This window comes from Oratosquilla oratoria, chromosome 34 (assembly GCF_046742065.1).
Source record: "Oratosquilla oratoria isolate Oo_2021 chromosome 34, ASM4674206v1, whole genome shotgun sequence".
Lineage (NCBI taxonomy): Eukaryota > Metazoa > Arthropoda > Malacostraca > Stomatopoda > Squillidae > Oratosquilla > Oratosquilla oratoria.
The window spans coordinates 35,470,290-35,485,929 of NC_134810.1; the positions used below are offsets into that span (position 1 = coordinate 35,470,290).

Consider the following 15,640-nt stretch of genomic DNA (forward strand, 5'->3'; position numbering starts at 1 on the left):
AGGATGATGAAGCCGTGGATGAAGATGCCCAGGAGCACCGTGCAGAAGTAGCGGCCGAGCTGGCCCAGCATCACGCTGAAGTCTTCCATCTCCAGCATCATTGCCGCGACCAAAAACAGAATACCCAGAGGAGAGATCCTGTCAAAAAAATTATAGATGAATAGATAGGTACATAAATAAACAGAAATAAAATTAGACAAATGTATAAATGAATAAGTACATAAAGGAATAAATAGATGGATAAATAAATTGATAAGTAAATAGATATATAAATGATTAAATGGATAGATATATCTATATATAAACAAGAAGATACAAAAAATCAAATACGTACATGAGCACTTTTTCAATTCCAGATACCAATACATACGTACACACATATACACATACACACACACACACACACACACACATACATTGAATGGTCACTAAAAGAAGGAATAGTGCCACATGACTGGAAGAAGGGTAATGTGGTACCAATTCACAAAGGTAGAAGTAAGGAGACACAACTAGATTATAGGCCGTCATCACTGACAAATACAATAGTGAAATTATGTGAAAGGATTGTGAAAAATCGATGGAGCAAATATCTTGAGAGATGAACATTCTGAGAGAGTCAGATCTTGAGGACCATGTGTGTCAAACCTTTTAAGCTTTAACTCGAAAGTGATTGGTGTGTTAAAAGAGAGGGAAGGACTCTACTGTATATCTCGCCCTAGAGAAGGCTTTTGATAAAGTACCTTACAATCGACTTGTGTGGAAAGTGGAGCATACTGGAAGACAGCTACTCGAATGGGTGATTTTCATAACTTTTTATTTATTTGTCTTTTTTATGTGAGGATGCATGAGAACAGTAGTAAAGGACAATATAAGACGGAGAGCCGTGATCAGCGGATTTCCTCAACGTTCAGTGTTAGCCACAATAATTTCTTTTATCAATGTCACTGACATGATGGAGCGATGCCAAGATATTTGGAGATTCTACAAAAATAATAAGAAGAGTGAAAAAAAAACAATATTGTGACAGACGCAAGGCAATTTTCTTTACACATTTGAAATAAAAAAAAATCACGTCTTATGCGACGGCAAATACGGTAATTTTAAATATCGAACGGAAACGTGATAGGAAGTGAAAATGTTCATATACTTGAGGCGTAGAGGTGAAAACAGATGGAAGGGGAATGACATTGACAAGTAGAAGTGCATGGATTGATGGGTGCAAGAAACGGGCTAGCAACATAAGTACAAGTGAGAAAATGTTACAAATATCATAGTTGAGGTTAAAGAAAAGCACAATAAATCTCTGTATGAGAGTTAGTCGTAGAAAGGAAAATAGATGTGGAGATGGATTTCTGTAGAAAACCTATGACACGGGGAGAAATAAAAATAAATAAAAAATAAAAGCTATTCGCGGAATAAAGATGGATACAGAAAAGAAGATAATCAAGGTCTTGTTGAGAAGACACATGTACGCAAAAGGAATGAAGACGATCCGATTTACAAATTGAATACTTCGTTCTAATAATTGGGAAAAGATAGGAAGGTATGTCTAGGACAAGGCATGATGAGAATAGTACGAAAGGTGTGGGGTTAACAGTAGGGCAAGCAGAGAAGAGACCAAAAAATGCTTAAAAAAAAAACTTACCAGATGAGCCAGGAAGTGATGACCATGGAGGCATCCGAGAGTGACTGAAAGACGTCGAGGAGAGGCTTCCCCTTATGTCCCAGCCTGGAGAGGGACAGACCGAGAGCTGTTGCGAACATCACCATTCCCATGATGTTGAGAGCCGCTGTGTATTCCCCTTCGATGTCCCATTCCTCCTTGGGGGGCACTGCAGATGACATTGTGGGCTAGAATACTCAACGAAATGGCTTAATCTAGTTATGGAGGAAGCTAGGGTATGCGGGAATTGACTTAGAGCGCCTATATCAGGTGACTTATCATATTTGTGTTTTTATTTCTTCAAGAATTTTCAGTGTCATGAGGAAGGAAGTCTGCAATAATGTCTGCGAGTCTTCGAGGGGTTTTAATCAGTGATCATCACAATTTCACGAAAATGTAGGAGCTGCGATACTTCTCCATTCGATTTAAACGAATCAAAAGATCGGTTCCTTTAATGTTTGTTATTCGAACGCACGTACACTGAAATATGGGCAATTTTTAAACAATGAAAAAAAAAAAAAAATTGTAGGTGACGTGATTGTGCGAAGGCTCTATTTATTTTATTATTATTTTTTATATATATTTTTATTTATTATTTTTTTTAGGAAAGATAAATAATCAATTAGATGACCCTGCCACTCTTTATAAGCTTCCAGTAACAGGAGCTTAGGATGATCAGCTTTGGTGATCTAAAAGAATAAGACTTGTTTCCTTCGATAACGCATGCATGTCTTCCTAAACTGAAATGTATTACTATATATTACACCTTAAACTCACCGTTTTACATGAGAAAAGTATTGGCTTGGTCCAAAGATCTTCAGACAATAATCAAGTCACATGAAGAATAGAAAGTTCGGCAGAGATATATGGAATGAACAGACTGTTCATTAATAGAAATTTAGGTATCTACTGTATGTTGTCGATTTACTAGCAAGAAAGGTTATATGCAACCGAAAGCAATGGTTCTCTGTTTGTCAGTAAAAATATTTGTTTCTTTCTGGTCACCTTGTCCGTGGACCTTGTGAAGCCAACTGATCAGTTTGATCGTGTTCCAGCATCCGATACTACAACACACGCGATACCTTAAGGGGTTATCACACTGGGATTTTTTTCCCTCCCACATCTTACCTCCAACCTCTATATAAATAGAATATGGCTTCGTTTACAGAAATCTAGATTTCTCTAAGAACATTTCAACAATATATCTAACATTCGTATAGGTTTACAATCACATAGTTCATCATTCTTCTTTGCTATATATGACGGAAAGATGATTTGATATTTGGAGATTTGAAAAATAAAATATTGAAACCGAAGCCGTTTTTACTCGAACGAACTTTTAACGGTCGTCGCTGGTGAAGCCCGTGGAAGCGCAGTTTGATAACATCTGGGATCGCTCGTCCTTCGGAATATCAAAAGCAACTTTGTATTGTATTATACGACATTTATGAAATTAATTCCATACTGCCTTTTCCGTCTTAAGAGTATACTCTTGCCCAGTGATAGATGAGTGAAACTATGAATTGCATTTATTTTCGCTCGGTAAGCTGCGTTAAAAGGACCGCTGGAATTGCGGCCATAGCCTGGGAGGTGCTGGACAAAAGTCGTTCTGGCAAAAAGTTTGGAAATCACAGTTTTTGATAATCTAACGCGCTTGTTTCCCATCCTCACTTCTTCCGTGTAATGAACGTACTCCACTCGCATGCAGAACGTGAAATTAATTAGAGAAACGAACGTACTTGGTCATTCAATGAATCAATCACGCTCACTCTCTTGAAGGATCGAAAACAATCGCGTCATCTAAGAATAGTTTCTTTTCTGAATCGAACGCGCCCCCCTCCCATCCTTTCTTTAATCAAACGTTTTCGTGCATTTTTCGTTAATGGAACGTACTTGCTCTTTTGGGAAACTGAAATCCATCTCTCACGGAACGCTTTGCATGTAATAAACGACCACATGCAGGAGGAGTTATTGTATCTATCGACCTAAGTCCTTTTTGGTTTACAGGTCTGCCCATCCCGTCAACGCGGCGATGCACTCTAAAAGCTTTGTTCCCGCTGGTACTAGCATAGGGTGGGATCTTCCGGACTTGAAGGCCAAAATATCTCTGGCCGATAGCGTCCACGACCTCACCTCACACTCTTCTTGAAGTTTTTCATCCTGCAACGGCGGGATCCGATTCTCATTCACGGTACACACCTCCTCCGCTGTGTGACATGATGGGGACAACAACGCATAGCTCGGGTTGGTTACCGTTTGTGTCTGTTTACATGCTTTTGGTCTTCTTCTGGCATAGCACACGTGCAGTAGGGTCCGGGTCGATGACGATGCAGGAGTTTCGTGACGATGCAAAAGGAAGAGGAAGTTTTGCGGAGATGTCAAATCCCTTGTCACGATGGTAATGAGACGTTTTATAGATTATGCTCTGCCATGCCTAAGACGACATTCAGCTGAGGAATGGACTGATGGACTTCATACACATTTCAGTCCCAGACCCAACCCTTTGCCTGAACGAAATCGTCTGGGGCTAGCAGGAACACAGGATATATTTTTTCATGAAGGGAGATGTGTGAATTTTTTTTGCTATTTTCTTTTCAGGATTATACGAATTTATGATCGAATACTACACACATTTGGGGATCTTTAGATTTCAGCTACAAGCACTACTTTACTTCACAAAAAATTATCTACAAGCATTTCAAGGGGTGGGGAAGGGATGTGGTTTCTGCGCAGGGAGAAAGATGATGGTGTGGAATGCTTAAAGAACGGTTATTTAGAGTGAGAGATGATTGGTTATATTATTTAGCGCAGGCTGAAGCAAGTTCGTCTGGGCTGCTTGACGACATGACGTCACTCAGTGCTGGTGGGCGTCTTGTACGACCCATTTGCCCGACAAGCTGACCCTCTCATGACAGATCAGGCACATTTAGAGGGCTGTTAAAAATGTCTTAGTTCACATAAGATTCTCAACGAGAAGGCACAGCATGAATCACTGACGTCATGGTGTCCAAGATGACCCTCGAAACATACTAGTTTGTTTCTGTCTTTCATCTGTGAAATGCATTCTCAGTATGTACACGTGCACGTCAACAACCGGCTGCGTTTGTTTGCAGACCTTTTCGAGAAATATACGAGTTGAACATGTAGACGAACTGCATTAAACAAGCATGCCATGTAGAAGAGCTTACAATGCACTATGAAAAAAAACTTTTTCTGTTTTTATTCCTTCTTGATTCCATATCTATGTAGGATTTATGCAAAAATTACACCGTACTTTTTTTTTGAGAACATACAGGCAACAAAAAGACTCTTGGTTTGCGCACAGAGAGGGGAAGGGAGAATAGGACAGACACTCTCCAATACTACTTACGATCGCCATCTGACAAGTTGTACTTGGCAATACCTGGAAGACAGTCAACAAAACGACCTTAGCAAGGAGCGCGACAGAAAGGCTTCTGTCTGAATAAAGCGCCCTTGAAAAAGGCTGGCTTGTCAAAGTCAAGGCGGAGGAAACTTTCCCCATGTCGGCTCTGTCCCGGAGGTCGTTGCGGCCAGCCATGGGGTATTAGTATCGTGTTAATGAAGAACGGAGTTAGTCTTCTAGATCACGGATCACCAAACTATGGCCCGCGAAATCAATTCATTCGGCTCTCAGCCGCATTGTGCATGTCAATATTTTTTTTTAATTATCATTATTGAAAAAATGTAGAATATTCAATGTGTTAATAAACAACTGTTATGCGACATGCGCTTGTCATTATCTCAGTTATCTGGACCACTGTGAAGAAGAGTTTGGTGAACCTTGATCTAGATTTAGAGGGTCCAGAAGTCGTCTTATCCCCTTACCACAGACTTCTTTTCGAAATTTGGAACCACTTTGTTATGGGGGCACCCCCTTCATCATTTCTGCATTATTTTTTCAATCTAATCAAATTTGCGGATGAGTTAGATATTCTAATGTAGAAATATTATTCTTTCACTCAATCCTCCAAGATTTTACATGGCCGTGAATGTGTAGAGGATAATATGAATGTTTATTAACAAAAATGAATGACTGAAAGTGAAGAAAAGGGATAGCCCCGTATTTCTTCATTGGTTTCATGAAATACTATATATATTCTATAGATAAAAAAAACTACAACTAAATATTGAAATTAACGTTAGGTTCCAGCATCGCATTTCAAAGTTCACTCGGAGTCGACTCTAGTCTTCTTTTTGGCGGAACGGGGATGAAACGACTTTCGAACCCTCACTTGCAAAAATGTATTGAACATGATCATACAATTGTGAAAAGCAGCTGAAGGAGTCTCGGGGTTAGTGTAGGACCGTGGAGGAAACACAGACAAATATTTGTCTGTGTTTCTGGATGAGTGGGGAGAGGTGGTCACACCAAAATCGCGTCCAGAAATCGGAGGATATGGTGGTAATGAAGCGATTGAACGCTTTCAATCCAACTCAGGCCTGATTTAATTCTGTATCAATCAACTCGTTAATCATTTAATTAATTTCATTTATTCATTTATTTATTTTTAGACGCAAGAGGATCTTGTGAAGGCCTAGTTTTCGGATCGAAAGGGGTGTACGGAGGAAAGCCCTTTCTTCAGTCTATCTTTTCATTTCTTTGATGTTCTGCATGGTTGATACGTGTATATACTATTAAGATTTTTATTCTCAACCAAAACATATTAAATTACTAGAAAGACGTATTACCGATTTGCATAAAATTTCAAGAACCCTGTGGTTGCATTTTCTTTCAATTTCTTGTCTTTCTTATGGATAGAGATAACTCGTTTAATTAAACCCCACATCAAAAAGTAAACTGGCAACTGTGCACTCGACAATTTTCCTCTCTGTCCTACCCACTGGTGATCAAATTTTATATATAATTATTTTTTTTATTTCTTGAAGATGAGGGTGGAAGAAGTTGTCACATACATTAGGCTTAGCAGCCCTGACCACCATCATTGAACTAAAAAAGAAAAAAAAAAAAAAAAAAAAAAAAAAAAAAAAAAAAAATAAAAAAAAAAAAAAAAAAAAAACAAAAAAAAAAAAAAAAAAAAAAAAAACCGTAACCAAAAGGTCCTTGAAATATATATTTTTTTTATTTCATGCAAATCGTAAAAGTAGAGGAACAGTTTTAATTCTGCCATTCCGAGAATATATCCTAAAAAAAATGCAAAACGCTTCAGTGGTATCAAAAACATTACACTAATGGTAATTCTCTCATACAGAAATGAACAAGAATAGTATTAAAAAAGGGTATTCACTCCTTAATATTGTCGTGTTAAATTTCATCACGGTTAAAGAAGGAGTAAATTATGTGAAGGATGGTACGTGTCGACAGTGTCACAAGATCTGTGTAAAAACAACATAACAAAAAGCATGAAGATGCATACCAATGCATTATACCAACCAGTAAATCAGAAGCGTGATCGATATTTTGCTTTCAGTGTTGGTGTAGAAATACATTATATAATCAAGAATTAACTTTGCATGTTGAGAAAGAAGAAGAAAAAATCTCCCATCACCTTCGGTCGGCAAGCTTTGCACCATGATATCTGGCTTAAAGCGGAAAAAATATTGAGAAAATAAGCTTCATTATACCCAAGAACGTAGACCCCAACATAGAGCAGTCGAGTGCACACGCGCACGCGCACTCTCGTGAAAGTATACGTGCGTGTGTGCGTGCGTGCGTGTCGAAGAAGTTCCCATGTTTTCTTTCGAAATTACTCAGAATTACTTACGCTCTCCTTCCGTAAGGTTGTACTTCTCCATCAGGTATGCATATCCTGAAACGCGACAAGGATGTTAGTTTTTCGTGCAAAGGCAAAAGCCCTAACTGTTGTCGACCTCACAGGGTGAAAATAATTGTAGCCTACTCTGATATGCTACAAGTAGGTATACACATGCAGAAAGCAGGTAAACACTCGCCTGTAGCAGCATTTCATCGTACTTTTACGAAATGGTATACTCAAATTATATTCAATGGCAATACACAAACATTATCTACATTTAGTAACAACTGCAACGCCACAGGCCGGCATTTTGATATCGACATTATACAAAATTCTATGTAGTGAATTAGCATCATTTACTACTCTCTCACATCGTTGATATATGCAAAATGAAGAATTCAGATAGCTTCAGTATTTTTTTATTACCACGCCAACTTTATAGTTTCAAGAGAAATAATAAACCAAACTTGTAAATGTAGCCCTTTCAAGCGGTAATCCTATTTGTATCAAGTATCAGATGAAAACGCAACTTCCATTTCAAGCCTCTTATTACTAGCACGTCTGGTAGCAACTTTTGTGTGTGTGAAGATCCGCAAGGGGCAAAAAGTCTATGTGAGGCGAGTTTCAAATGTCCCGACTTAACGTACGCGGACGAGTGTTGTCACTGTCAACCGACTGTGGGAAAGAGCCCAGAGGCCGCGACATTTATAAAAAAAAAAAGTAGTGCCTTAAATAAACACAATAACTCTCTTAACTTGCCATTAATACCGAATTTATCGTCAATACACAAATGAGATTTATGTTGATGTAGAGTTCATTATGAATATGAAAGTAATTGGGAAGCTGTTGTCCACAGCGACATGACGTCATGAGATGGAACTCGACACCTACGCCATCTGGAGAGGCGTGCGAGTTAAAGAACAACAGGAGCCCATTTCATTCTTCGTGGCTGCTCATCATCATGTCTAATGTGGCACTCATTACTGTGACAGTCAGGATGCATTCCTTTATTTAAGAACTCACTAGTGGGGGTATCCAAGGACCGTATTTGCTACCGAGAAATTAAGAAATAAAACCGACTTAATATGAATAGTTATGTCATTAGCGTTTGTTATGGATGGCGTGGAGTTTCGAAATGAACAGTTCTAATATGTATGAATGCCTTTTTGGATGTACATTATCTCAATAACAATTGTTAAACGTTTATGACTATCATGTATCAAAACGGCTCAAAAGGTTTTCACTTTAAATGTCTTTACACTTATATAGTGGAAACGAGAGAGCAAAACTGAGATTTTTTTCTCTAGTATCAAAATTATGAACACATTTGCCACTCTTTACCACCGAGACGACCTGTAGCGTTTTTTTTTATTCTTTCATGCCAACCTGCAGCTGGTAACAATCAGGTCACACAATAGAAACATGCAAAAATGTAACAGTAGTACTGAAGCACAGTAATATACATAATGCACCAGAATCACAACGATGAACAAGCAAAATTACATGTACCAGTGACCACGAACTACTCAAACTAGTACATCTTAGATTTAGGCCCTGTTCACACTAGCGGTTTCAACCGCGGAGGTTCAATTACAATGTAAGTCAATGGAAGCGTTCATACACAACCACGCAGTTTATCCTTGACTATGCGGTACTGCCACGGTTTCCGCGCGGTTCAAACCGCTAGTGTGAACAGGGCCTTAGGGTAGCAGCAAAACAGAGGTCTCGTTCGCTTTGGAAATACATTTCATCAGGAACTGGTACATATTGCCATACTCGCATAACCAAAAACAATATGCAACATTCAGAGCAATCTTAAGGGAATTAGATTCTAAAAATGGGATTGGGTAATTCTTAATGAGTTCAGGTCCTTTAAATGGAGTTTGATCCCTTTTAAAGGTGTTGAATTCCTCTTAAAGGATCCGAATTCTCTAAAAAAAAAAAAAAAAAACCTAACCACCTTATAAGGGATCTAATCTCTTTAAAAAGGATCCAACCTCATTAAAAAGAATCCAAATTCCTTATCGAAACCTTAACAAGACATAGAAACCATGACAGGTTTAAAAAAGGAAGGAAAGAAGTTATAGTTTCAGAACCCGTTTGCACTGCGTCTACAAAAGAAAGGAGCGAAATAAGATCTACAAAATATGTTCACAGAACCTTCGTCTACTACAAAGAAGAGTTTCAGTATTTCACAGAAATCCGAATTTTGGGGAAGGGGGGGGGGAAGTACACATCGTACTCGCTGTGAAGAAAAGAAAGACAAAGAAGAGGAATAAGAAAAAAGTTTTGAGGTTGCGATGCCAGTTACAACATAAACACGATTAACTCTCCAAAAGAAGAAGTTTAGAGTTTGCGATGTCAGTTACAGCGTAAACCTTCTTAACAGGATTAACCCTCAAATAAGGAGTTACGCACAAAAGTGGCAGCTAGAACACTGGTTAGTGACAGACACTATCATTTAACTTTGAAGAACCATTGATACACTGTGATAACAGCTGGTGTATTTATACAATTTGATGTGCTACAATCGCAACGTTTCTGTACATCGACTTTTTATTGACAAACGTCATCTGTCAAATACGGAAAAAACTAAAGTATTCTGGCAGTTCATTCGTTCACTCCCTCTCTCCTTCCACCGTCAGAGACACTCCGCCTGATAGATTGGTGTCTACAGTTGCACATCGTCGCTATCATCAGTTGTCAATAAGATGCAACCATGCCATAGACTTTCGGACCAAGTGTATGGAAAGCAGCATCAGCTAAGATGCAGAGGAAGCGAACGGAGTTCAATAGCCGCCTGTGTGGTTACACTGTAGACTGGGGGAGTATAGTAATAGATAGAATAATAGTATAGAGGATGCGGTAGGGAAAAACAAACAAACAAATGCGCACGCACGCACACAGAGAAAGAGAGAGCAACGAGTTTCATGTTACATATACGCAAATGCTCACGTACACGCATAAACACACACTGAAACAATTACATACATACACACACGCACACGAACATAAACACACGAACACACACACACACACACGCACACGCACACACACACACACACAGTGAGTGGTAAAACTATACATGATTTTAGGAAAGAACTGGATGCGGAAAGATACAACTGCGGGTCACTACGAGCATAGCTCTTCTCCCACAAAGTACAACTAGGTAAATACACACACACACACACACACACACACACACACACACACACACACACACACACACACACACACACACACACACACACACACACACACACACACACACACACACACACACACGAACAACGCGATAAACTATTGCCAAAGTAGCTGCTCGTCGAGTGTACGGGATAGCCAAAAGGAGGATGAAGACTGCAGAACTACAAAGACCATGTTCTGCTATAATAAAGAAAAAAAAAACGAAAAGCACTGGAGTACATGGGGCAGTTGAAATATGGCATTCCACTGTCAAGTGCTGCTGAAACTACAAGTAGAGTATAACAAGGGATACAAACACTAGACTCTTGGGCTACTAGAATACACAAGCCTAGTTGTACGATGCACTAATAGAAATATGCAACAAGATGCTTGGAGGGAATGTATTAGTGGGTAACAAGACAGACTCACTCCAAGTAAAAAAAAAGGAATCAAATTAGTTACAAAGAAAGAAATCGAAACACGTTAGAATGGGGGGAGGTTAAGATGGTAGCACACTAGGCTAGTATGCTACTTGCTTTTGCTTCTTCGTTTGGGTAGAAATGACTTTGGTTACAATATTCTACTTTCGTAAGAACATCTAAATAATGTGTCAACTTTTCACTATACAACGTAAGAGTAATTTGACATTTGGAAATTTGAAAAACAAAGATCTTAACCGAAGTCGTTTCTACTCTAAAGAAGTAGCAAAAGCAAGTAGCATGCTAGCGAGAAATGCCTAGCGTCCCGCTACCTTTACGTTGAACTATGCATCACGCAAATGTACTTACGAGTGTCGTTGACGTCCAGCTTAGGGGGGACCAGCTTGGTGCGGTACTGGAAGAAAGAGAAAAATAATCTTAACGCTGCAGTTCACTTCCAAAAACGGCATGGCTATGTTCTTTGGCATATCAAGGGCAGACCCCTGAAGTCATGGTCAGGGTGGGGAGGTAAAAAAAAAGTATCGAAAAAGGCAAAACCTGTCTTTGCTCATCACTCCTAAAAAAAAAAAATCCATTGAGACGTCAGTGTCAATTATTTTTTATTTTTATTTTATTTTTATTTTTTAGGGTTCTACTGTAGTACTCTTGTGCTATTCTTCGCACTTGTTTTATTTCCAGAAGTTTTGTTGTCCTTCTCTGCTGTAGAACACTCCTACATCCCAATGTCCGAGATCCGCCACGGGTTCTGGAGAGCATGACCGAACTACGAAATGCGTCCTCTCGAGTCGAGGTTAACTGGAAGGACACGATCTTTTGTCTTTTAGGAAGCCAGGCGGGCTCCACATAGACACAATTACCGCAGTCGATGCCGCTACTACCACACGCACACGCACATACGCACAAGAACGTGCAAGCGCACGCACACGTATACGCACATGCATACGCACATGCACACGTGCATGCACACGAGACAAATACACACGTACACACACACACACACACACACACACACACACACACACACACACACACGCGCGCGTGCAAGCACACGAGACAAACACACACACGAACACACACACACACACACACACACACACACACACACCGGCACACACGCAGACACACACGTACACACGCACACATAGAAAGGGAAAGGGAAAAATGAGAAAGGGAGAAAGGGAAAGAGCGAGGGAGGGAGTTAGAGAGGAAGAAAGAAAAAGAAGAAGACATAAACATCCGGTGCCAGTTCCAGATTAAAGACTAACCGCGTATCAAACCAACAGCAAGTCCACTCACGAGTTATCTACAACTTAACCATCGCCGAGAATCAAGGTTATATTAGAACCCCCTAACACCCACCAAACATAGATTATTATTTTTTTTTTATTTATTTATTTTTTTTTTTTTTTTTTGAGGAACAGTCACCAGGACCTCAACCTTGCGGTGGTCCAGCACAGTTTCCCCTGGCGCCGCCTGCGGTTGAGTGGAACCTCCTTCCCCTCCCCCTGAGGTCAGAGCACCGCCGCAAATAACAGTGACATCGCGTGAAGAACAGTGTATATGAACTGTTCTGAACCATCGAGCTGGCACTAGTTCCGTAAATCGAGGAGGAAAAAAAAAAAAAAAAAAAATCCAGGAAAGGAAGGTTATTGTACATATTCCATTGCGCCAAATGCGCGGGAAGCAGCAATACCCACAACACAACTGAGAGCTGTTCGAGTTTGTCGTCATGCGGCCGACCAGTTCGACCCAGCGACCTCTGCCGCAGGGTCTCCGTGGAAAAGCCACAGGAATTCGAGTCAGTCGTCGACAGTTCAAGTGGAAAGGATAACTCAGGATAAAAAAAAAAAAAAAAAAAAAAAAAAAAAAAAAAAAATAGGGATAACGGAATGAAAGGAGACAGTTGTGCACAGTGTGTTTCAAAACATGTAAACATATAAAATAATGATAACACACACGCACACGTACACGTACACACGCGCGTTCGGACACATACACATGGACAAGATCGATGTATTCTTTCGGTCTTGCACATGGACACATGAATACGTACGCGCAAGTACACGTGCACCTATATGTGCGCACGCACATACACCACACACACACACGCGCGCGCACACACACACACACACACACACACACACACACACACACACACAAACATGGCGCTGTGGTTAGAGCTCTGGCCTGCCACTACGGAGGTCCGGGTTCGATCCTCGCCCGGGGCTGAAATAATATCAGTATCGCAGCGCTGAGGGGTGTTACTCCAACTCTCGTGGGCGGGGAGTTGGGGGTGTGTGTGTGTGCAAGGTCATAGCATTACCCATAGATCGGACCTACGAGCTCTGAGCTCTCTTCCAGGAGGGAAATAGCTGTCGATCACGAGTCCAACACGTGATCCAAAGACCAAGTGAATACACACACACACACACACACACACACACACACACACACACACACACACACGAGCTCTGAGCTCTCATCCGGGAGGGTAATAGCTGTAGATCACGAGTCCAACACGTGATCCAAGACCATGGTGAATCACACCTACGTGAAGAATTAGATACGAAAGACGAACAGAAATGGACACATTACGAGACCAGTGTACAATTCACTGCAGCATGTTACCCCATGGAGTAAGTGAGAGCAACAAGTCTAACTAAATAGTCTCTTCCTTAGCGGACAATACTACTCCTTTAATACTGATCTATCCATCTCCTCTTAAATTTTCATAAAAAAAATTCTGGTGATTCTATTTAAGTAAAAACTCGCTCTGCCCCTCTCTCGGCGGTCAAGGCCATCCAGCGCGTTTTTTATTTATTTATTTATTTTTTTTTTCTACAAGGATTGCCTCAGCCTTCTATAAAGCCTCGTTGATACAGGACTAGTTTAGTAACCGCTGGCTATAGCGACTTATAAACTACCCCTCTACTTGCCCAATGTCAACGGGAAGTGAGTTAACTTGCCTCCAAACTATCCCAGTGTGAACACTCACTTGCCATGTAAGTTAACTTGTACCTAGCACTAGCGTGTTAACTAGGCTTAGGTTAATAGGAATCTGAATCAGTCCCGAGCACCTACAGACGAATCTATTCAGCCAAGGATTCCGGAGTTTGTTGTTCCATTTCCCCTCATACACGCGGAGAGATGAAACCATCTAAGGTTCTGCGCGCGCAAAGCTTAAGTTCACCGCTTCACAACTCGTGACGTCACTAGGGACGATTCTACGAAAACGGAGAAAAGGTGGCCCGCCATTCGTTACACATACCAGCTAACTCTCCTACCTCCACCGTCTCAACCAACATCTGCAACTCCAACTCCACCACCTGAACTTACTCTACCACCTTCGTATGCGCGTGTGTGTGTGTGTGTGCGACTCCCTCCCACGTCTTTGCATCACAGCCTAATCAGGCCTCTCAACACTTCCCCTTCCTCTCCACGCTCCCCTCTTCCCAGTCCCCCCTCCTCCTCCTCCTTCTTCCTGCTCCTCCTTCTTCTTCCTGGTGCTGTTCCTCCTCCCTCTTCCTCTTCCTCCTCCTCTTCCTCCTCCCTCTTCCTCTTCCTCCTCCTCTTCCTCCTCCCTCTTCACCTCCCGGACCTCTGTATCTTAAGAGGAGCCCTGCCTGCATCACAGGTTCTCGGAGGAAAAATTCCGGGCCAGTTAGTCAGCCGGGCCGTATATGGTCACAAGACCCCACGTGTGCCAAGACACTCAGAGAAACACTTTTCTGCCCAAGACAGGCTTCATCACTCTAGCCTCTTTTTTCGAAAAGACATTTCCAGTTCTCATTACGGCTCAACAGTTCTTCTTATGGACTTGTAAGACTATAAGAATGAAGGAGACTGCAAGAGATCATAAGGCTTACACTAGATAGTTCCATGTCCTACATCACCTATCATCCCACATGCATAAAGTTATCTAGCCTCTTAAAACATCCTATAGTTTCAGCGCCCACTACATGGTTACTAAGTCTATTATTATCTTTGACATTTGCATAGCGTCCTAATATTGGTTCTCCACACGTCCTTGCAGGATCTGTCTTCGTCGTCCCAGCGCAAAAAAAAAAAAAAAAAAAAAAAAAAAAAAAAAAGATCAATGTCTTCAAGACGCGGGTCGAAGCTACCGAGCCACTACAACGCCCTGTTGACGTCACTGAGAGATCCAAGGAGCTCATTTCATTCATTCTAAAAATAATCAATTATTTTCACACAGTTAAGAATGTTTGCAGAGAAGGAGGGGCCTGGTGGCAGGGAGGAGGGAAGAAACGGAGGAAAAGTGGAAGGAAATAAGGAGAAATGAGATAAGGAAAAGGGGAAAGGAGAGGAGGAAAAGAAGAGAAGGAAAGGGGAACGGAGGAAAGGGTAAAGGAGGAAAAGAAGAGAAGGAAAGGGGAACGGAGGAAAGGGTAAAGGGGAAAGAAAAGAGGAAAATGGAAAAGAAAAAGAAAAAGGGGAAAGGGGAATACTTTATAGGGAGAAAAGAAAATGAAAAGATTGGGAAAGGAAAATTGATGAAGGGGTGAGGGAGGGAAGGAAAGGGGAGGGAGAAAGGGAAGGAAGGGGAAGTGGAAGGGAGAGGAGAAGGAGGGGGAAGAGAGGAGAAAGGGATGGGAGAGGAG

At 41.0% G+C, this 15,640-nt stretch overlaps 1 protein-coding gene across 6 annotated transcripts in view; it reads right to left on the bottom strand.

The window, feature by feature from the left end:
* The window catches only part of Eaat1 (Excitatory amino acid transporter 1), a 320,273-nt gene that overhangs the window by 13,853 nt on the left and 290,780 nt on the right, over positions 1–15,640 (bottom strand). For 4 of the 6 annotated variants that reach the window (XM_076173400.1, XM_076173395.1, XM_076173401.1 and 1 more), the window contains exons 6-9: positions 11,370–11,415; positions 7,408–7,452; positions 1,646–1,832; positions 1–138 (exon numbers count right to left, since the gene is read on the bottom strand). The exon at positions 1–138 is cut by the window's left edge and continues 96 nt beyond it. In XM_076173400.1, the coding sequence (XP_076029515.1) occupies positions 1–138; positions 1,646–1,832; positions 7,408–7,452; positions 11,370–11,415 (416 nt within the window). Of the gene's footprint in view, positions 139–1,645; positions 1,833–5,033; positions 5,067–7,407; positions 7,453–11,369; positions 11,416–15,640 lie in introns of all 6 variants that reach the window. The other 2 variants (XM_076173396.1, XM_076173397.1) reach the window with 2 other exon arrangements.